The 21453-nt window shown below is 46.8% G+C and overlaps 2 protein-coding genes across 2 annotated transcripts; one reads left to right on the top strand and one right to left on the bottom strand.

Annotated features, from left to right (window-relative positions):
- Positions 1–5059: 5059 nt before the first annotated feature.
- Positions 5060–13126, bottom strand: LOC109577300 (antigen peptide transporter 2). The gene is made up of 12 exons (XM_070777799.1): positions 12940–13126; positions 12026–12523; positions 11823–11937; positions 10933–11063; positions 10481–10686; positions 9833–10030; positions 9259–9387; positions 7025–7213; positions 6738–6911; positions 6425–6584; positions 6052–6188; positions 5060–5826 (listed from the first exon to the last, which is right to left on the bottom strand). Exons 2-12 carry the CDS (start codon positions 12513–12515, stop codon positions 5596–5598), a joined length of 2160 nt encoding a protein of 719 aa, XP_070633900.1. The 5' UTR covers positions 12516–12523; positions 12940–13126; the 3' UTR covers positions 5060–5595.
- Positions 13127–17009: 3883 nt separating this feature from the next.
- On the top strand, positions 17010–17832 carry LOC139178928 (male-enhanced antigen 1). The gene has a single exon (XM_070777802.1). It carries the CDS (start codon positions 17072–17074, stop codon positions 17594–17596), a length of 525 nt encoding a protein of 174 aa, XP_070633903.1. The 5' UTR covers positions 17010–17071; the 3' UTR covers positions 17597–17832.
- The last annotated feature ends 3621 nt before the right edge of the window (positions 17833–21453 follow it).

Genomic DNA, 21453 nt, shown 5'->3' on the forward strand with positions numbered 1-21453 from the left:
AATTCACTTTGTTTCGGTCTTTCCTTTTATTGATATAAGTAATTAAGGTCATGAATTCTCCTCTGAACACTGCTTTAGCCGTATCCTAAAAATTTTGATGTGTGATTTTCAATTGTCATTTTTCTAGAAATTTTCCAGTTGTTGCTTTCTCACTCATGTGGAAGGGCATTTATCTTTTCTGACCTTATTATTATTATTTAGTTTGTTCCATTATAGTCGGAGAATTGTATCTATATCATGCCTACTTTTTTGGGGAAATTACTGAAGTTTATTGTACCAGAATGTGTGGTCCATTTTCATTAATACATTGTTGAAACTTGAAAAATTGTGTTCCCAGTTTTCAGTGAGAAGATGTCAATATAGATCCATCAGATCTAACTTTTGACTAAGTTAGTAGCATCTTCTGTGTTCATAACTTTTGTCTACTTGATTTCTCTAGTCCTAAGAAAAGTAAATTAAAATCACCTATTACTACCTTTCCGAATAGTTTCCTAGTATCTTCCTTAATTTCTGCTCCGTGATGGTTACTTATATGCTATTTGGAACTTATATATCTCTTAGATATCCATTTTTAATTTTACACTTTCCATTATAAAGTGCCTTCTTATCTCAATCAATTTGGGGAGATGGATCTGAATGTCACCTTCTTTAATAATAAGATTGTGACCTCTGCTTTCTTTAGGTTTACATTCTCTTTTTTTGTGCCTTTGTCTATCATTTTATTTGTTGAATAAATGAATGAATCTTTCAGGACTTCCCTATCAATCCAGTAGTTAATATTCCATGCTTTCACTGCAAGAGGAGTGAGTTTGATCTCTGGCCAGGGAACTAAGATCCACATGCCACATGGAGTGGCCAAAAAATTCAAATTTAAAAGTGAAAAAAAAAAGAATCTTTCTGAGTCACTGTATTTTTAAACATATCTTTTGTATATTGCAAACAGTAGAGTTTTTTTTTAATCTAATCTGAAAATATTTTAATATTTTAATGAGTTCAGTCCATTTACAATTATTAATATGGCAAATGGATTCAGTCTAATTTGGAGATTATTATTTTCTATTAAATATGTTTATATGAGCATTGCATTTTTAAAATCTTTCACTATATCTTTCTGTGTTTTTCTAAACTGCAGTCTTTCAGATTTGGGGGAAGCTGTTTATGTTGGCATTATCTTGATTTTACCTTTATATAATGCAGTTAGATAGTTCTTATTAGTTTTCTACTATAAATATCCGAAAACTAGCTTATATTCTCTCCCTTTCTCTTCAGTTGTCCTTGTGTATACCTTTGTATTCTTAAGTATGTTCTAAATATGTGAAGTTGCACAAAGTCCACCTTTACGTAGCTCTGTGTCCCAGGCAAGTGAGCAAATGTTTCTCAGTCTCCATTTCTCATTCTTACAATTGGGAACATAATGCATGCCACATAAGATTACCTTAAAGGTAAAGTAGGGTATGGCAGGTTCTTAGCACAGCAGGAGCACACAGAAAGCACTCCATGAATGATTATCATTGATACTGAATATTGTAATTCATAAAATCCTTGAAACTCAGTATTTCCCAGGACCAGCAGATGGCACTGGATTCAAGAAAATGGATGTTCCTCTCACTCAGCACCCAAAACAGGGAAGATCTTTGTTTTCCCTTCCCCCTAGTCCTTTCTCTGGAGAAGGCAATGGCACCCCACTCCAGTACTCTTGCCTGGAAAATCCCATAGACGGAGGAGCCTGGTGGGCTGCAGTCCATGGGGTCGCTAAGAGTCAGACACGACTGAGCGACTCCCTTTCACTTTTCACTTTCATGCATTAGAGAAGGAAATGGCAACCCACTCCAGTGTTCTTGCCTGGAGAATCCCAGGGACGGAGCATCCTGGTGGGCTGCCATCTATGGGGTCGAACAGAGTCGGACATGACTGAAGTGACTCAGCAGCAGCAGCAGTCCTTTCTCTGCAGATTCTGACAACTCCACACTTCCTTCTGAGGCCCCACTGCCATTCAGAGGCAAGTGGCTGCCCCACTCAGCTGGGGCGTGAAAGACTTGGAGTTCAATATCGTCCCCACATTGGGCAGGGCAGACAGGGTGGGAGGTTGTTTGGGGACCCACAGTAATCTGAGAGTCTCCTAAGTTTCCTCTTCACCATTCATATCTTGCTTCGGAAAGAGCAGCACATGGCTAAGTGGAAAGACTCTGAAGATAAGTGACGAGAAGATGGGGAATTTAAGGGGTGGGAGTGAAATGGTGATGGGCAGTGGGAGGGGAAAATGAAAAGAACTAGAACTGGACTTCCCTGGTGGTCCAGTGGTTAAGAATCCACCTGCCACTGCAGGGTTGCAGGTTCGATCCCTGGTCTGGGAAGATCCCACATGCTGTGTGGCAACCGCACACCACAACTACTGAAGCCAAGTGCCCTAGAGGCTGTGCGCTGCAACAAGAGAAACCACCGCATCAGAAGCCCTTGCACCACAACTCGAGAGTACCCCACTCACCACAACTAGAGGAAGCCTGCAAGCATCAACCAAAACCCAGCACAGCCAAAAAATACATAATTTTTTTTTAAAAAAGAACCGGAACTCGGGACAAATCAGAATTACTAATGCTTGTGGTTACCAGGCAGAACATACTTGTAGGAGTTTGTTGAATGCACTGTCAGGGAATGTTTTTCTGTGTCTCTGAAGTAAGTCTTACCTGGGACTGTCCCTCAATCAGATCAGATCAGTCGCTCAGTCGTGTCCGACTCTTTGCAACCCCATGAATCGCAGCACACCAGGCCTCCCTGTCCATCACCAACTCTCGGAGTTCACTTAGACTCACATCCATCGAGTCAGTGATGCCATCCAGCCATCTCATCCTCTGTCGTCCCCTTCTCCTCTTGCCCCCAATCCCTCCCAGCATCAGAGTCTTTTCCAATGAGTCAGCTCTTCACATGAGGTGGCCAAAGTACTGGAGTTTCAGCTTTAGCATCAGTCCTTCCAAAGAAATCCTAGGGCTGATCTCCTTCAGAATGGACTGGTTGGATCTCCTTGCAGTCCAAGGGACTCTCAAGAGTCTTCTCCAACACCACAGTTCAAAAGCATCAATTCTTTGGTGCTCAGCCTTCTTCACAGTCCAACTCTCACATCCATACATGACCACAGGAAAAACTATAGCCTTGACTAGACGGACCTTTGTTGGCAAAGTAATGTCTCTGCTTTTGAATATGCTATCTAGGTTGGTCATAACTTTGCTTCCAAGGAGTAAGTGTCTTTTAATTTCATGGCTGCTGAGGTTACCAAAGAATTTTAATAGATCCTTTTCTCCATGAAGACTATAGTTCCCACAAGGTAGGGGATATAGAACTTATTATTCCTATTTTACAGATGGAGGAAGGACACTTGGTGGGGAGGGGAAAGAATCAGGCCAGTCTTCTCTCTCCCAATGCTTAATTCGCCCTTGGTGACATTTGAAAGGCTACTGACTCCAGTATTCTGGCCTGGAGAATTCCATGGACTATACAGTCCATGGGGTCGCAGAGAGTCAGACAGAACTGAGTGACTTTCACTTTCTCTCTCTCCCAATGCTTATCTCGCCCTCGGTGAAATTTGAACAATGAACAGGTGTGGAGCAGTAGGACAACCGCGGATGAAGTAGAGGTTTGCACGAATAGGAAGTTATGTACTCTGGCCTCACCCTGATGCCAACAGTTGCCAGGCAGAAACAAACCCCAAACAACGAAAGTTCTGGGGAGTTCAGTGCTAGTCTGGAAAGTATCTGCCACTTCTGGGAAAGTGAAAGTTTCAGTTTTCTAAAAAAGAGCAAATGTAAGACCCTCCAGGAACCAGTGACATGTAGAGCTCTGGAATGTCAGTGATTTGTATGTGTAAGGAATATTGAGATGGAAGACAGTAGAGGAAGGAGATTTATTCATTTACCCAAAACAGTTATTTATCATCCAGTGTGAACGGAGCCCTGTGCCAGGCAGTAGACATAAAGCTTTAATAAGACAGATGGCCTCCCCTGCAGGGGCTCACGGTCTAGTTTAAGGATGGAGGTCGATCGTGGGGGTGGAGAATTTAATAGGGACAGTGAGAGAGGTGAGCCCCGGGAGCAGAGCAGCTGGAGCACATGGAAAGGAGCTCTGAGACATCTAGAGAAAGATTCCTGGGAGACTTAAACCCTGCTGCTGCTGGTGAATCTTAAAGAACTAGGGCCTAACGGGGAGAGCCATTTTGGGAATGGCAGGGCACGCCATATACAGAGGCACAAAGGTATCAGGAGGGCAGGAAGTTTATCATGGATGGAACGTCCTTTCCAAAAGGCAAAGCAGAGAGAAATGGGCTAGATAAGCTGTGTTTCTGGGGAAGAAATATCAGTGCAGAAAAGAGTAGGGACACAGGAAGGATTTTTCAGGAGTGATACTGCTTTACTTGTCCCCTAGAAAGAAAAATGACTTCATTAACAATGTCTGGAAGAGATGAACCAATGGTAGGGGAACCTCTTTGGACATGAGATCATTCCCTGGTGGCTCAGATGGTACAAAAACCTGCCTATGATGCAGGAGACCCAGGTTCGATCCCTGGATCAGGAAAAACCCCTGGAGAAGGGAATGGCTACCCACTCCAATATTCTTGCCTGGAGAATCCCATGGACAGAGGAGCCTGGTGGGCTACAGTCCATGACGTCGTAAAGAGTCAGACACGACTGAGTGACTAACACTTTCACTTTCACAACACAATGAATGAAAGTTGTAACAATGGAATTAGAAAATAAGGAATTCAGAGCTGTTCACAACTAGAAGTGAAAGAGCTTTACGAGGTTTGATTATTCAGTAGACTATAACACAAGGTGCAATATAATTGGTTGACAGTGTGGACTCCGGGGTCAGGCCTGGATTCCAAGTCCAATTCCACCACTGTGCAACCTTGGGAAAGTCCTTTAATCTCTTTGAGACTCAGTTTTCTCATACATACAATGGGTATAAGGGTAAACAACCTCAAAGGGTTGAGGATAAGCATTAAAAATGATAACACATGGAAAAGACTTCGCATATTTCCTACACATATTAAAACACTGTACACAGTAGCTGTTATCAAAATTTTATTAAAACTGTTAATTAGGGAACAGTACTCTGCTCCCCCATATCCTAGTGGTCCCCAAAATATCAGACCCTGGTGGGAACTGAGAAAAAGACAGGGAAGGGCAAACTCATGAATAGTTATGTATCTCAAAGAACAATCCAAAGACTGATCAGACAGCCAGCAAAATAGTCATGGTGATTATCTCTGGGACATGAAACAGTGCATAATTTTACTTTTCTCCTTTAGACTCTTTTCTCTTTTCTTTTCTCCTTTAGACTGTCTCTATTGTCTAAATTTACTATACAAATGTATGCTATTTATGTAAGAAAAAATAGTTTTAAATATACTCAAGATGCCACAATACAGTACTCAGCACCAGGCAAAGCTCTGTTCGTCAAGTAACTAAGGTTCCTGGATGCAGACAGATACCACGTCTTCCGTCCCCCGCCCTCCCACGGCCCCAGCAGAAGTACCCACGGTCTAAATCCAGCTCCAAAAACAACCAGCCAGGGGAACACCCCCAGGGAAAGCCAAGGCAGGAGCTACTCCGGGTCGCTGAGATGGCCCTGGGCGGGGCCGGGTGTGTCTGGGGTCTCCACGTTCCGGTTCTGCTGCACCAGCCAGGAGTAGAGGTCCTGCCCGTCCATGAGCTGCTCGGGGCCCTGCAGCCGCCCCTGCCTCAGCACCAGGACCTGGTCGGCGCTCTGAACCGTCTGCAGCCTGTGGGCGATCACCAGCACCGTGCGGGTCCCCTGTGCTCTCCAGTCCTGCAGCTGAAGGGGGAGGATCGCGATGCCCCGGGTGCCGGGTCAGAAGGGGCTGGAGGCCCGGGCCCACGGGGCTTAGGGGGAAGAGGCGTGAGCCACGAGAAGGTAGCACAGAGCAGAAGGGCAAGGTCAGCTGCCCTCCTCCCTCCGCGGGGTCAGGCAGCCTCAGAGGATCGGGGAGGTCCCCGCCCGGCCCCAGCCCCAAGAGGGGTCCCGCCGCCCCGCACTCACAGCCTGCTCACACTCCACGTCCAGGGCACTGGTGGCTTCATCCAGGATGAGGACGCGGGGGTCCCGCACGAGGGCCCGGGCGATGGCCAGGCGTTGCTTCTGCCCCACGGCCAGCTGGCTGCCTTTCTCCCCCACCTCTGAGGAGACCGAGAAAACCCCTCTCCTCAGAGGCAGGGGCCCAGACAACGCCCGCGTCACAGGCGCGGCTGGTACTTCCACGGGCACCGCTCCGGAGGACGAGCGCCCGTGGACGGGGGTGGGGCGGGGGACCTCCGCGGCGGCCGCTCCTCTGGGAACACAGGCTCCCGAGGGGGTCGGGAGGCCACAGCGCCCACTTCGCGCGCGCAGGGGGCGACGCCGTGGCCGCAGGTACCTGTATCGAGCCCGAGCTCCAGCTCGCGGATGAACTCCTCCGCGCGGGCCGCCCGGGCCGCAGCCAGCACCTTCTCGTCGCTGCAGCCCTTCAGGCCGTAGGTGATGTTGTCCCTCACCGAGCCCGAGAACAGCACGGGCTCCTGCCCTACCAAGACCACCTGAGCGGAGGCGACGGGAGCAGAGGACTGTGCATCATCCCCCGCGGCAGGGACCCGCCCTTCCTCCCCGCCCGCCCGGCTCACCACGGACCCCTTGGGTTCCCGCCCCACACCCTCCCCTGCCCTCTGCCCACCCTTCTCCGTCCTCCCCACCTGACGGTGCAGGTAGTGGTGCTCATACTCGGAGACCGGCTTCCCGTCCAGCAGCACCTGGCCCTCGGTGGGCTGGTACAGATTCTGCAGCAGCGCGGCCACCGTGCTCTTCCCAGACCCGTTAGGCCCCACCAGCGCCGTCATCTGCCCAGGACTCAGGGTGAACGTCAGACCCTAGAACAGCCGGGGAAGAGTCAGAGGCCTGCCCCTTCCCCTGGCCTCCCCTCTGCTTGGAGGCCGATCATCCGCGCGGGGAGTCAGGGGCCCAGTCTCCCCACATCGGACACCTGGAGCGCAGGCTGGTCGGGGCGACTGGGATACGCAAAGGAGACGTTCTGGAAATTCACTCTGCCCTGCAGAGTGGGTGGGGCCAGAGTCCCCGGTGGAGGCAGATCTGGCTTTCGGTCCAGGTAGCGGAACACCTTCTCGGCTGCCCCCACGTTGCTCAGCATGTCCCCAAACATGTACACCAGAGTCTGCAAAACAGGAAGGCGGGGCTCAGCTAAGCAAAGGCAGCTGGGCCACGAACCAGCTTCCCAGCTCCTCACACAGCCCCGCCACACTCCACCCCAGCTAGGCTTCTCCCCTTGTCCCAAAAAAGATCACCACCTTTAAATTTAAAGATTAAAAAAAAAAAAAAAACTTTCTTAGAAAAGATTTTTTAACTGGAGAAAGGAATGGCAACCCACTCCAGTATTCTTGCCTGGAGAATTCCATGGACAGAGGAGCCTGGCAGGTTGAAGACTGGGATGCAACTGAGCAACTAACACTCACTTTCCTGAATAATGAGGCAGATGGCTTCCATATGAGATAACTAGTATAAGAGTCTAAAAAATAAAAATAAAAAAGATTTTTACAAAAAATGTTGGCTGCCCCAGGTGGCAAGTGGGACCCTAGTTGCCCCACCAGGGATCAAACCCATGCATCCTGCAGTGGGAGCACAGAGTCCTAACCACTGGACTATCAGGAGTAAGTGTGCAATTTGACTCAAAATGGGCACCAGCACCCCATTATTCCAATTTGTACTGTAAAGGATGGAGACATCTTTGCCCCTCCCATCCAGCATCACCTTCATCTCCAGACCTTTCCAGCTACTGTGCTGTGTTACTTGTACACAGCTGTCTAGCCTGGTGAGACAGGGACTCCTTAAATGCAAGCACTGTGCCCACCTCATCTTTGCAGCCACCAGACTGCCTCACACAGCTCTCCACACGTAAGAGGTGTTTATAAAAGTTATAAACTAAAGCCCAAGGTGCAGTAACTAATTACTTTTCAAAACTGGTTTATATAAGGAGGGTGTCCCAGGAGGCTCACTGGTAAAGAATCTGCCTGCCAATGCAGGAGACAAAGGTTCAATTCCTGGTCAGGAAGAATCCCTGGAGGAGGGCATGGCAACCCACTCCAGTGTTCTTGCCTTAATATCCCATGGACAGAGGAACCTGGTGGGCTACAGTCCATGGGGTTGCAAAGAGTCAGACAAGACTGAGCAACCAAGCACACATCTCTAGGGAACTAAATGCTATAGAACTAAATGCTAATTAATTCTATAAATCTATAGAACTAAATGTTCATTCTGCCTTTCCTAATCAAACTATACCACTCAGCAGCTTATCAGCACATGAGAAGACATCTCCCCTGAGAGATGCATCCTGGCTAATAACTGAAGAAATGGCAGAGTGCCACCATTTTTGCAACCCTGAATAATTCAATAGATCATGATACTAAGCTTTATTGATTGTTGCCACCACAAATGTATATGAGAGAGAAAAAAAGAGATCAATATAATATATACTTCTATGAAACATGTGGAAATCTGACCACTGTATTTGGTGAGGTTATTGTTAATTTTTTTGGTATGATCATGGCTTTGTGGTTATATATTTGTAATGTTTACATTTAGAGATACATATTTACAGATGAAACCATATCTTGCCTCTGATTCAAAGTAATATGGGTGGGTGGTATAGATAAAATAACATTGGCCATGAGTTGATAACTATTAGATGCTGGGAGATAAAAAACAAGGTCCCATTGTATAGCACAGAGAAGTATAGTCTATATCCTCTGATATATACACACAATTATATATTAAATAGATAACTAATAAGGACCTACTGTAGAGCACAGGGAACTCTATTCAAAACCCTGTAATGACCTACATGGGAAAAGAATCTAAAAAAGAATGGAGATATATATATATATATATATATAGATATATATATATATATAAAACTGATTCACTTTGCTGTACACCTGAAATTGTCATAACGTTGTTAGCCGGCTATATACCAATATAAAGTAGAAAGTTGTCTTTAAAAAGTTAAACAAAAAGTAAAAAAAAAAAAAAAGATGCTGAGTACAAGGAGGTTCACGTTTATAGATTTATCGTTTTCCTCTTTTTTTAACCCAAGTTTGAAATTTTAAATGACAATGAGTTGGGGTTATTTCAGTTTGTTTTTTTAAGGGGAACAAAATAGAAGCCAAAGGAGGAAAATGAGAGCACGCACAGCTCCCAACTCACCTGCATGTACTTGCCCACGTCCTCCTGGTAAAGCAGGAAGGAGAGGAGCCCACCGCGGGTGAGGTCCCCGGCCAGGATCTGCTGCAACGCACAGTTCAGCAAGAGCACCTTCATTGCCAAGTGCAGCATCTGAAGGGAGAAGAAAGGAGAGCCTGAGGACCTTCCACTCTTTGGCCTCCCTGCCCCTATGACGAGACATTCCATCCGACACAAAAACACCTGTTATACTACATTCACTCGACTCTGTAACTATAATAAGTAATATAAACTTTGAAGATGTTGGAGCCAGGTGGCGAATGAAGGAGTAAATGGATGGATGCTTGACACAGAACAGTGAATGAACAAATGCAGACTTTTCTTTGTTTAAGTATTTTGTGCTTTGTGCACAAAGGGGATTGAAAACAGGAGAGTAGGTCCCCTGAAAAAACTGGGGGCTAACAAATCGCTCATCACCTACCTCCCAACAGAGAAGAGACACATGAAAAAGAAGGCACTGGCAAAAGCATCGAGAACCCCAAGGACCCCCAAGACCAGCCCCCACCTGTGCCCCTCCTCCAGCCCTCAGCTTCCTCACCCTCCTTAAGAGCAGATAGAGGGCCCGTTCCAGGTCCCGTCGCCACCACAGCCGCCGGCATCGTTCAAGGGCCTCCTTATAGCGACAGACCTCTTGCTCCTCGGCTCCAAAACTGCGCACGGTCTGCAGCCCTCCAACCGACTCCCGCACCACCTGCCCAGCTTTCGCCGTGGCGTCCTGGATCTCCCAAAGGACTGCCTGGAACAGTGGGGCCAACGATGGAGCGGGCCAATTTGGCAGAAGACAGCCAACCCCCACAGCCCACTCCAGTCCCTTCACGCTAAGTGAAGTAAGACAGAGAAAGACAAATATTATATGATATTGTTTATATGTGCAATCTAAAAAAAATACAAGTGGATCTATGCACAAAACAGAAACAGACTCACAGACATAAAAAATAAAAAATTAAAAAAAACTTATGGTTACCAAATGTGGAGGAGGGGATACATTTGGAGTTTGAGGTTAACAGATATAAATCACTCACACAAAGTAGAGAAGCAACAAGGATTTACTGTATAGCACAGGGAACCACATTCAACATCTGAAAATCTCTCCCTCTCCCCCCACTCCTCTCTCAAAAACACACACGTTCACATAAAGTCCCTGGGATGTGGTCTTCCCTGGGGATTCCCCAGCATCCGCACATACCTGACGGCGGGCATTGTACACCTTTTCAGCCGCTATCATGAGAGGCACCTCGAACAGAGAGAGGAAGGTGAGTCGAGGTGACAGGTTGAGCATGAAGCCATAAAGTCCCAGCACTTTCACCAGGCTTCGAGACAGCACATTGGTGTTATAAGGAAGCCAGTTACTCATCAGTTTGGTATCCGAGCTCAGCCGGGAATTCAGCTCCCCTGGGCAGGACAGAGCAGGCAAGGAAACCATGTGTTGTAATGCAGAACCCCCAGAAATTCCATCCTGACCTCCCAGTCATCTCACGGAGCCCCCCTTCCTTGCAGAGAGACAGGTCCCCAAAGAGAGAAAAACAGCTCCCGGCCCTGGCACCAAGGATGCAGGCAGGCCCGGCTGGGTGCAGGTAGGTGGCAGCAGGTGGGCAAGGAACATGTAGGGGGACCCCAGACCTGCACCCCAGGCCTTACCTGTCTTAGTCTCTTGGAAGAAAGGGAGGTCCTGGTGCAGGAGGGAAGAGAAAAGCATCTCCCGGATCCGCAGGTTGATTCTGGACATGGTGAAGATGAAGATGCTTCCTCGGCAGCCTGCACACAGAGAGCTGTGGGGAAAGAGGGTTGGAGGATGAAGGAGAGAGAGATGCAGAGAGGAAGGGGGAGGGAAGGAGAAGAAAAAGCACAGAAGGAAAAGAAGTACAAAGTTGGGGGTAGTATATCAAGACAGCAGAAGAGAAACAAATAAGAGACATGAAGGGCAGGAATCAACAGAGGAAGGAAAAAAGAGGACCCAGTGAGCCTCATCTTAGTCCCAACCCCTACCAAGTAGTTAGTTTGTAGACAGCAGATTCCTGGCTGTGTTGAAAAACAAAAGGGAAAGTAAATACAGTGGGAAAGAGTAAAGATGCTGGAAAGAAAGGTGACAAGGCTCAGAGTAAGAGCTTCCAAGACTGACAAGATGAGTTAGGGAAGAAGGGTCAGGATGAACAAACATGCCCCCCACCCTGACAATAGGCTAACTGGAAACAAACATGAGCTGGGAGGTCAGATCAGAAAAGAGAAACGGAACTTCACGGAGATAAAAATGCTCACAGGCAACTGAGAGACATTCCACTCAACACAAAAACACCTATTGTACTACACTCACTCGTATCTGAACTATAATAAGCAATATAAACTTTGAAGATGTTGAAGCCAGGCGGCGAATGGAGTAAATGGATGGATGCTTGATATAGACGGTGAATGAACTCATACAGGCTTTTTCTTCATTTAAGAGTTTTGTGCTTTGTGCACAAAGGGGATTGAAAACAGCAAAGTGAGGTCCCCTGTAAAAACTGGGGGCTAACAAATCGCTCATCACCTACCTCCCAACAGAGAAGAGACACACGAAAAAGATGGCACTGGCAAAGGCATCAGGATCAAAGTCGCCCCCCAGGATGTCAATCACACGGCCAAAATAGTAAGGGATCACGGTCTCACCTGCAACAGCCAGGAGGGCCCAGTCAGAGTGCGGCTGCTGAAGGGCCTCCTCCCAACCCCCAAGTCCCTGCGCCCTCTCCCCACTCACCCAACACGGCCAGGGAGAGGAAGGAGAAGGCGGCAACCAGGAAAGGCAGGTCAGGCCAGGACAGCTTCAGCAGCCTCCACATCAAGACTCTGTTCTCCTGGCCCTGCCCCTCCGCCTTGGCTCCTGAAGGGCTCAGCACGGCCCACAGGGCCCTGCTCAGCCCCACTGCCCCATACCCCAGCAGCAGCCAGGCCCAGGTGGCTGCAGCCACTCTGACCAGAGGGGCGCTCAAGGCCCCCAGGACAAGAGCCCTCAGGGAGAGAAACAGGGGGTTCACCAGGCAGAGGATCGGCAGCAGTGCTCCCACGCCCTCCAGCAGCCCTCCCAGCCTCAGCAGCCCCCAAAGTCCACCGAGTCGCAAGGCGCCCTCCAGCCACAGGCCGGGAAGCCCGAGGGGAAGTAGGGCCCCCAGGGGCCCCTGCAGCAGCCAGAGCAAGGCCAAGTCCGCCAGCAGCAGGGAGGCCCAGGGTCTCAGGTCCGGGCTCCGCATGGCGAGATCTAGGGATAGAAAAGAAGGACAGAGGTGGCTTCCAGTCCCTATCCCCACTCCCACTCTGCCCAAGCGTCCGCTGGCTTCCCTTTTTTTTTTTTTTTTTTTTAAACTCTGTGCTGCCCTGAAAGAAGCCCTGGGTACCCCGTCTCACCAGCACCCCCCTCCTAGGACCCAAGGCATTCGGCCTGACAGAGGGAGCTGGGAAGCCTGACCATCAGCAGCCTCGTCCTCTAAAACACGTCCCGTGACCCCCACCGCACACCCCGGCCCCGCCAGCCGCCGCCGAGTTCCCAGGGGCCAGACGATGCCCGCCGCGCTCCCCAGGCCCCGGGTCCAAAGGGGCGGGAGGCGGGGGCGCACGCGCGTGCCGGGCGGGCTGCGCCTGTGTCAGCGTTCCAGGTTTCCACGCGCACAAGCTCACCAGTGGGGGCTCCCGAGCTCTTTGCTGGTGTGCCGAGGGCTGAGCTCTGAGGTCCCCTCGCGCGGCCTCCGCTCCGTCTCGCCTCTTTTGGCAGGCGAGGCTCCCCCAGCCGGGGGCGGCCAGGCTCCTGGGCTTTCGCTTTTGCTTTCGCTTCCGCCTCGGCAGCCGCCGCCTGGTTGCGCGCCTGGCGGCCGGCCGGGGGCGCGCGACACCCGCGGAACGCAGGACCGGTGCCCGAGGCCGGCTCCGCGTGCCAGGGCGAGTCTACCACCCTCAGCCACAAGTACTCTGTCGTAGGAAACTACTGCACTTCTTAAAACTACGGTTAAGTAAGATGACGCTGTTTCAAGGATTGGGATGCTTTGCAATTGAAGAACCGCTGGATTTTCTTACCTCCCCTCTGAGGTGAGTGCAGCCATGAAATTAAGACGCTTGTTTCTTGGAAGAAAAGCTATGACCAACCTAGACAGCATATTAAAAAGCAGACACATTACTTTGCCAACAAAGGTCCGTCTAGTCAAAAATATGGTTTTTCCAGTAGTCATGTATGAATGTGAGAGTCGGACCATAAAGAAAGCTGAGCGCAGAAGAATTGATGCTTTTGAACTGTGGTGTTGGAGAAGACTCTTGAGAGTCCCTTGGACTGCAAGGAGATCCAAACAGTCCATTCTAAAGGAGATCAGCCCTGGGTGTTTTTTGGAAGGAATAATGCTAAAGCTGAAACTCCAGTATTTTGGCTACCTCATGCGAAGAGTTAACTCACTGGAAAAGACTGATGCTGGGAGGGATTGGGGGCAGGAAGAGAAGGGGACGACAGAGGATGAGATGGCTGGATGGCATCACCGACTCAATGGAGGTAAGTTTGAGTGAACTCCGGGAGATGGTGATGCTGGGAGACAGGGAGGCCTGGAGTGCTGCGATTCATGGGGTCGCAAAGAGTCGGACACGACTGAGCAACTGAACTGAACTGAACTGAACTGATAGTAATCCAAACAGTATGCTATTGGCATAAAAATAGACATATGGAACAATGAAACAGAAATTAAACCCACACATATATAATCAATGAATTTTTTTTTTAAGTCAAGACTATACAATGGGGAAAGGACAGACTCTAATAATTTATTGGGATATTGGGGAAATGGGCAAGTTGCATGCAAACCAATAAAAGTTGATCACTAACTTAGACCATACACAAAAATTAACTCAAAATGGGTTAAATACTTGACTAAAGATCTGAAGTCATAAAACTCCTAGTTGTTGTTGTTCAGTCGCTAAGTCTGATCCAGCTCTTTGTGACACCATGGACTGCAGCACCAAGGATCCTCTGTCCTTCACTATCTCCCGGAATTTGCTCAAATTCATGTCTATTGACTTGGTGATGCTATCTAACCATCTCATTCTCTGCTGCCCTCTTCTACCTTTTGCCTTCAATCTTTCCCAGAATCAGGGTATTTTTTTTTTCCTCCAATGAGTCAGCTCTTCTCATCAAGTGGCCAAAGTATTGGAGCTTCAGCTTCAATGTCAGCCCTTCCAATGAATATTTAGGGTTGATTATCTTTATGAATGACTGGATTGATCTCCTTGCAATCCAAGGGAATCTCAAGAGTCTTCTCCAGTACCACAGTTTGAAAACATCAATTCTTAGGCTCTCAGCCTTCTTTGTGGTCCAACTCTCACATCCATACATGACGACTGGAAAAACCATAGCTTTGACTATATGGACCTTTGTTGGCAAAATGATGTCTCTGCTTTTTAAAACACTGTCTATGTTTGTCATAGCTTTCCTTTTGAGTAGCAAGTATGTTTTCATTTCATGACTGCAGTCATTTTGGAGAGACTTTGAAGCCACAGTGATTTTGGAGTCCAAGAAAAAAAATCTGTCTCTTTTTCTCCTTCTATTGGCCACGAAGTGATAGGACCAGATGCCATGATCTTAGTTGTTTTGAAAGTTGAGTTTCAAGTCAACTTTCCCTTCTCCTTTTTCACCCTCATCAAGAGGCTCTTTAGGTCTTCTTCATGTTCTGCCATTAAAGTGGTATAATCTGCATATCTGAGGCTGTTGATATTTCTCCCAGCAATCTTGATTCCAGCTTGTGATTCATCCAGTACAGCATATCACATGATGCACTCTGCACAGAAGTTAAATGAGTGGATTGACAATATACAACTTGTTTTCCTTTCCCAGTTTTGAACCAGTGGTGTTGTTCCATGTGTGGTTCTAACTGTTGTTTCTTGACCTGCATTCAGGTTTCTCAGGAGACATGTAAGGTGGTCTGGTATTCCCATCTCTTTAAGAATTTTCCACAGTTCATTGTGATCCACACAGTCAAAGGCTTTAGCATAGTCAATGAAACAGAAGTAGATGTTTTTCTGGAATCCCCTTGCTTTTTCCATGATCCAATGAACACTGGCAATTTGATCTCTGGTTCCTCTGCCTTTCCTAAATCCTGCTTGTACATCTGGAAGTTCTTGATTCATGTACTGCTGAAGCCTAACTTGAAGGATTTTGAGTATAACCTTGTACAATGAGTGCAATTGTATGATAGTTTGAACATAATGTCATTGCTCTTATTTGGGTTTGGAGTGAAAACTGACCTTTTCCAGTCCTGTGGCCACTGCTGAGTCTTCCAAATTTGCTGACATATCGAATGCAGCACTTCAACAGCATCACCATTTAGGATTTTAAAGAGCTCGGCTGGAACTCCATCACCTCCACTAGCTTTGTTCATAGTAGTGCTTCCAAAGGCCCACTTGACTTCATACTGCAAAATGTCTGGTTCAAGGTGAGTGACCACTCCATCATGGTTATCCAGGTCATTAAACCTTTTTTCGTATAGCTCTTCCATGTGTACTTGCTGGTTCTTCTTCATCTTTTCTGCTTCTTTTAGGTCCTTACCATTTCTGTCCTCATACTCATCCTTGCATGAACTATTCCCTTGATATCTCCAATTTTCTTGAAGAGATCCCTAGTCTTTCCCATTCTATTGTTTTCCTCTATTTCTTTGCTTTGTTCACTTAAGAAGACCTTCTTAACAATTTGATGTATGGCAGAAACTAACACAATGGTGTAAAGCAATTATCCTTCAATTAAATATAAATTAAAAAAAGTTTAAAGGCCTTGTCTCTCCTTGCTATTCTCTGGAACTCTGAACTCAGTTGGATTATCTTTCCCTTTCTCCCTTGCCTTTCACTTCTCATCTTTCCTCAGCTATTTGTAAAGCCTCCTCGATCACCTCTTTGCCTTCTTGCATTTCTTTTTCTTTGGGATGGTTTTGGTCACTGCCTCCTGTACAATGCTATGAACTTCCATCCGTAGTTCTTCAGGCAGTCTGTCTGCTAGATCTAATCCCTTGAATCTAATTATCACCTCTACTGTACAATCACAAGGAGTTTGATTTAGGTCATACACAAATGGCCTAGTGGTTTTCTGCCGGGAGCCGGCATGTGAGTCCCCACCCATGACAAGGTCATGTGAGAGAGGTCTGGTGGGCAAGGCGAGCCAGAACTCGAGGGGTGCCTCTCTGGGCCTGCCTGAGTGTCTACCCCAAAACCTGAGCCTGTCTGTTTTACTGCTTCATGACTTTCACCAACTCCTCTGACAGTCACGAGGGGCTATCCCCAACCACTCTTATCTGTAAGGAAAGCAACTTAAAGCTCTAGTTAACAAGTCTCCAGGGTATAATAAGGTGTGTTCCAATTGTGATCCCCTCAGAAAGCCTTCTAACCTGCCTAACAGGTTTCCGGACTCCTATAGCTACGCCTGTGATTGTTTGCAGCCTCCCAACCAGGTAAGGCACAAGGAGACTTAGTTATCCTAACAGCGCAGAGCCTCTCGGGGAGTTAGAAATTGTTAAAAATAGAACTAATAGAAGATTTCTTTGTTGAGTTAATGCCTGCTGCCAAGTTTCCATATTCCTTGCCCACTGTGTCCCTGGGAGTATATTGATTGATATTGTTGGTATTTAAGAAATATAAGCAGAAGCTTTAATGTTAATAATAACCCTAGACCCTTGAGCTAATAAATTCTTCCCTTAATTACCCCCATGACACTCTTGCCCTATAGGAATGCAACTCTGGGCCGGAAGTGAAGGTGCGGGTTGGGTCGCGGGCTCTGAGCGGCCCCTGCCCGATGGCAACAGTAGTTCTAGGGGGCGACACCATGGGTCCTGAACGTATCTTCCCCAATCAGACTGAGGAACTGGGGCCACATCAGGGCCCCACGGAAGGCACTGGGGATTGGAGCAGTGAGGAACCAGAGGAAGAACAAGAGGAAACGGGGGCAGGACCAGCTGGCTACTCCTACCAGCCTCTGAACCAAGATCCTGAACAAGAGGAGGTGGAACTGGCACCAGTGGGGGATGGAGAAGATGTAGTTGCTGATATCCAGGATCGGATCCAGGCCCTGGGGCTTCATTTGCCGGACCCACCAGTAGAAAGTGAGGACGAAGATGAGCAGGGAGCTACAGCATTGAACAACCACAGCTCTATTCCCATGGACCCAGAACATGTAGAGCTGGTGAAAAGGACAATGGCTGGTATAAGCCTGCCTGCACCAGGGGTTCCTGCCTGGGCTCGCGAGCTATCAGATGCCCAGTGGGAAGACGTGGTACAGAAGGCCCTCCAAGCCCGGCAGGCCGCCCCTGCCTGGAAGTGACCACCCTGAGAGCTGCCCTAACTCCCTGCATTCCAGGCCAGAACCAGCACAGGACTGAACATATCCTGGTGTCACATTCATCTCCATCCTCCCCAGCTCCCCTCCACATCAAGGCAAATCAGACTTCTTCTCAGAGACCCACTTTATTCAGTTCTGTACATATGGGGACATCGGCCCAAGCCCAACCCACCGTAGCATGTATCACTCTGTGGAGAATAAAGCACCCTATGTACACAGCCAAAAAAAAAAAAAAAAAAAAAAAAAAAAAGGAATGCAACTCTGTTTAGTGCTTTGGGGGAGTGGTACTAAACTCTAAGAAAAGTCACCTTTGGAGAAAATAAGTTTTTCTGGTTGACTAATTCTTATCAGAAGAAAAATGTTAGCCGGTCTCCTGACCAGAAGATGATGTAAATCACCCAAAGCCTTTGTATTTGCGATAATGATTCACGTCTGCTGACTTTACATGACTTTGCATCCCTCATTATCTTCTATGTACAACTTGACGTATAAAAGTCCCTGCTAAAAATAAAGCTACGGACCCTGCTCACTGAGCTCGGTCTCCCCGTGTCGTTCTTTCTCGTCTCCTTTTCTTTCCTTTTGTCTCTACTCTTTCTTCAGGCCAAAGTAATTGGAGCATGGGGGTATATTGATTTCCCACATAAACCAATTATAATTAGGCCTCTGATTCTCTCCACTGATGCTATTCCTTTAAATCGCTGAAGCCGTCATCCTGAGGGAATCCCTGGATCCAACTGGGGCTGGACTGCGGTAGTTTTCCCTACTTTCTTCAATTTAAGCCTGAATTTTGCAATAAGGAGCTCATGATCTGAGCCACAGTCAGCTCCTGCTCTTGTTTTTGCTGACTGTATAGAGCTTCTCCATCTTCAGCTGCAAAAAACATAATCAATCTGATTTCAGTATAAAATTCCTGGACGATAACTAAAGGGGACGTAATTGATACCTGTCTTGGTGATGATTTTTAAGATTTGAACCAAAAACAAAGGCAAAAAATCTAAAAATAAACAAGTGGAACTATTTCAAACTAAAAATTCTCTGCACAGCTAAGGAAATCATCAATAAAAGGAAACACAACCTCCTGAATAGAGGAAAATATTTGCAAATGGTATGTCTGATGAGAGGTTAATATCCAAAATATATAAAGAGCCTTTATAGCTTAATCTTTAAATTTTCATTAAAAATGGGTCAGAGGATCTGAATAAATATTTTTACAGAGAAGACGTACAGATACCCAACAGGTACATGAAAAGGTACTCAACATCACTAATTATCAAAGGAATTTAAATCAAGCCACAATATGATATCATATCACCTCAGGCAATTGTAACCCACTCCAGTACTCTTGCCTGGAAAATCCCATGGATGGAGGAGCCTGGTAGGCTGCAGTCCATGGGGTCGTGAAGAGTCGGACACGACTGAGCAACTTCACTTTCACTTTTCACTTTCCTGCATTGGAGAAGGAAATGGCAACCCACTCCAGTGTTCTTGCCTGGAGAATCCCAGGGACGGGGGAGCCTGGTGGGCTGCCGTCTCTGGGGTTGCACAGAGTCGGACACGACTGAAGTAACTTGGCAGCAGCAGCAGCAGCAGCACACCTATTAGAATGGCTTTTATCAAAAAGACAACGAATAACAATGGTTGGCAAGAATGTGGAGAAAAGCGAACACTTGTGCACTGTTGGTGGGAGTGTAAATTGGTGCAACCACTATGAAAAACCCTATGGAATTTGCTGAAAAAATTAAAAAGAGAACTACCTTATGACCCCCCAATTCCACTTCTTGGTATTTGTCTAAAGAAAATGAAAAAACTAAATTAAAAAGATATATGCACCCCCATGTTCATTGCAGTACTATTTATAACAGCCAAGATACGGAAGCAACCTAAGTGCCTGTCAATGGATGAATGGATAAAGAAAATGTAATATAGAAACATCTACTTCTGGTTTGTTGACTACACCAAAGCCTTTGACTGTGTGGATCACAGCAAACGGTGGAAAATTCTCAAAGAGATGGGATTACCAGACCACCTTACCTGCCTCCTGAGAAATCTGTATGCAGGTCAACAGGCAACAGTTAGAAATGGATATAGAACAACAGACTGGTTCCAAATAGGGAAAGGAGTACGTCAAGGCTGTATAATGTCATCCTCTTTGGACATGAGATCATTCCCTGATGGCTCAGATGGTAAAAAAAAATCTGCCTATGATGCAGGAGACCCAGGTTCGATCCTTGGATCAGGAAAAACCCCTGGAGAAGGGAATGGCTACCCACTCCAGTATTCTTGCCTGGAGAATCCCATGGACAGAGGAGCCTGGTGGGCTACAGTCCATGACGTCGTAAAGAGTCAGACACGACTGAGTGGCTAACACTTTCACTTTCACAACACAATGAATGAAAGTGGAATTAGAGAGAAGATAAGGGATTCAGAGCTGTTCACAACCAGAAGTGAAAGAGCTTTACGAGGTTTGATTATTCAGTAGACTATAACACAAGGTGCAATATAATTGGTTGAGAGTGTGGACTCCGGGGTCAGGCCTGGATTCCAAGTCCAATTCCACCACTGTGCAACCTTGGGAAAGTCCTTTAATCTCTTTGAGACTCAGTTTTCTCATACATACAATGGGTATAAGGGTAAACAACCTCAAAGGGTTGAGGATAAGCATTAAAAATGATAACACATGGAAAAGACTTCACGTATTTCCTACACATATTGTAGGAACATATTGTGTACACATATGTACACAGTAGCTGTTATCAAAATTTTATTAAAACTGTTAATTAGGGAACAGTGCTCTGCTCCCCCATATCCTAGTGGTCCCCAAAATATCAGACCCTGGTGGGAACTGAGAAAAAGACAGGGAAGGGCAAACTCATGAATAGTTATGTATCTCAAAGAACAATCCAAAGACTGATCAGACAGCCAGCAAAATAGTCATGGTGATTATCTCTGGGACACGAAACAGTGCATAATTTTACTTTTCTCCTTCTCCTTTAGATTCTTTTCTCTTTTCTCCTTTAGACTGTCTCTATTGTCTAAATTTACTGTTAGGTAGGTAGAATAGGGAAAAGGAGTCCAAAATGGCAGTGGCTAAAAGACAAGGAAGGTCCGAGGACCAGAGTGAAGACTTCAGGCAGAACAAACAGAACAAACAGCACTCCTGGCTAAGCCCAATTTGCATAGGGCAGGCCCAGGTGGAGGAAAAAACATATAAAAGGAGGAGCCAAAGCGCTTTCTCTCGGACTCTCTCTCCCGCGTGCATGCGCGCTCTCTCTCTGTCTTTCTCTCTCTCTCTTTCTCCCTCCCCACACACTTCTCCACTCTCTTCTCTTCAAGTCTTGGATTCTCCTCCTATCTTATAAATAAAATAGAGCTGTAACACTGATTTGCCTAAGAGCTGTAGCACGGTTTGTCCAAGACCTGAGAGCTGTGACGCGCCAAGGGCTTTAAAGTCCGTTGCTCCAAATCTTTGTTGTGACAAGACAAAGAACCGAGGAACATACACTCGCGTGACATTTACTATACAAATGTATGCTATTTATGTAAGAAAAAAATAGTTTTAAATATCTTCAAGATGCCACAATACAATACTCAGCACCAGGCAAAGCTCTGTTCGTCAAGTAACTGAGAGAGTCATTTCCTAGGCAGGTCGATAAGGAGTCTAGGGGTTCCCAAGGAGAGAGGGGTCTGGAATTCTCAAGGAGGAAGAAAGGACAAACTTTTTTTTCTTTCTCCACATTCCTTAGGATTAAATAACAATAATGTATCCTGCCTAAGGACAGTCTCTGGATTAAGGACAGTCTCTGGTTTAAACCTTCTATTATCTTAAAATGTAAATTATG

The sequence above is a fragment of the Bos indicus genome, chromosome 23 (genome assembly GCF_029378745.1).
Source record: "Bos indicus isolate NIAB-ARS_2022 breed Sahiwal x Tharparkar chromosome 23, NIAB-ARS_B.indTharparkar_mat_pri_1.0, whole genome shotgun sequence".
In the NCBI taxonomy this organism is placed as follows: Eukaryota; Metazoa; Chordata; class Mammalia; order Artiodactyla; family Bovidae; genus Bos; species Bos indicus.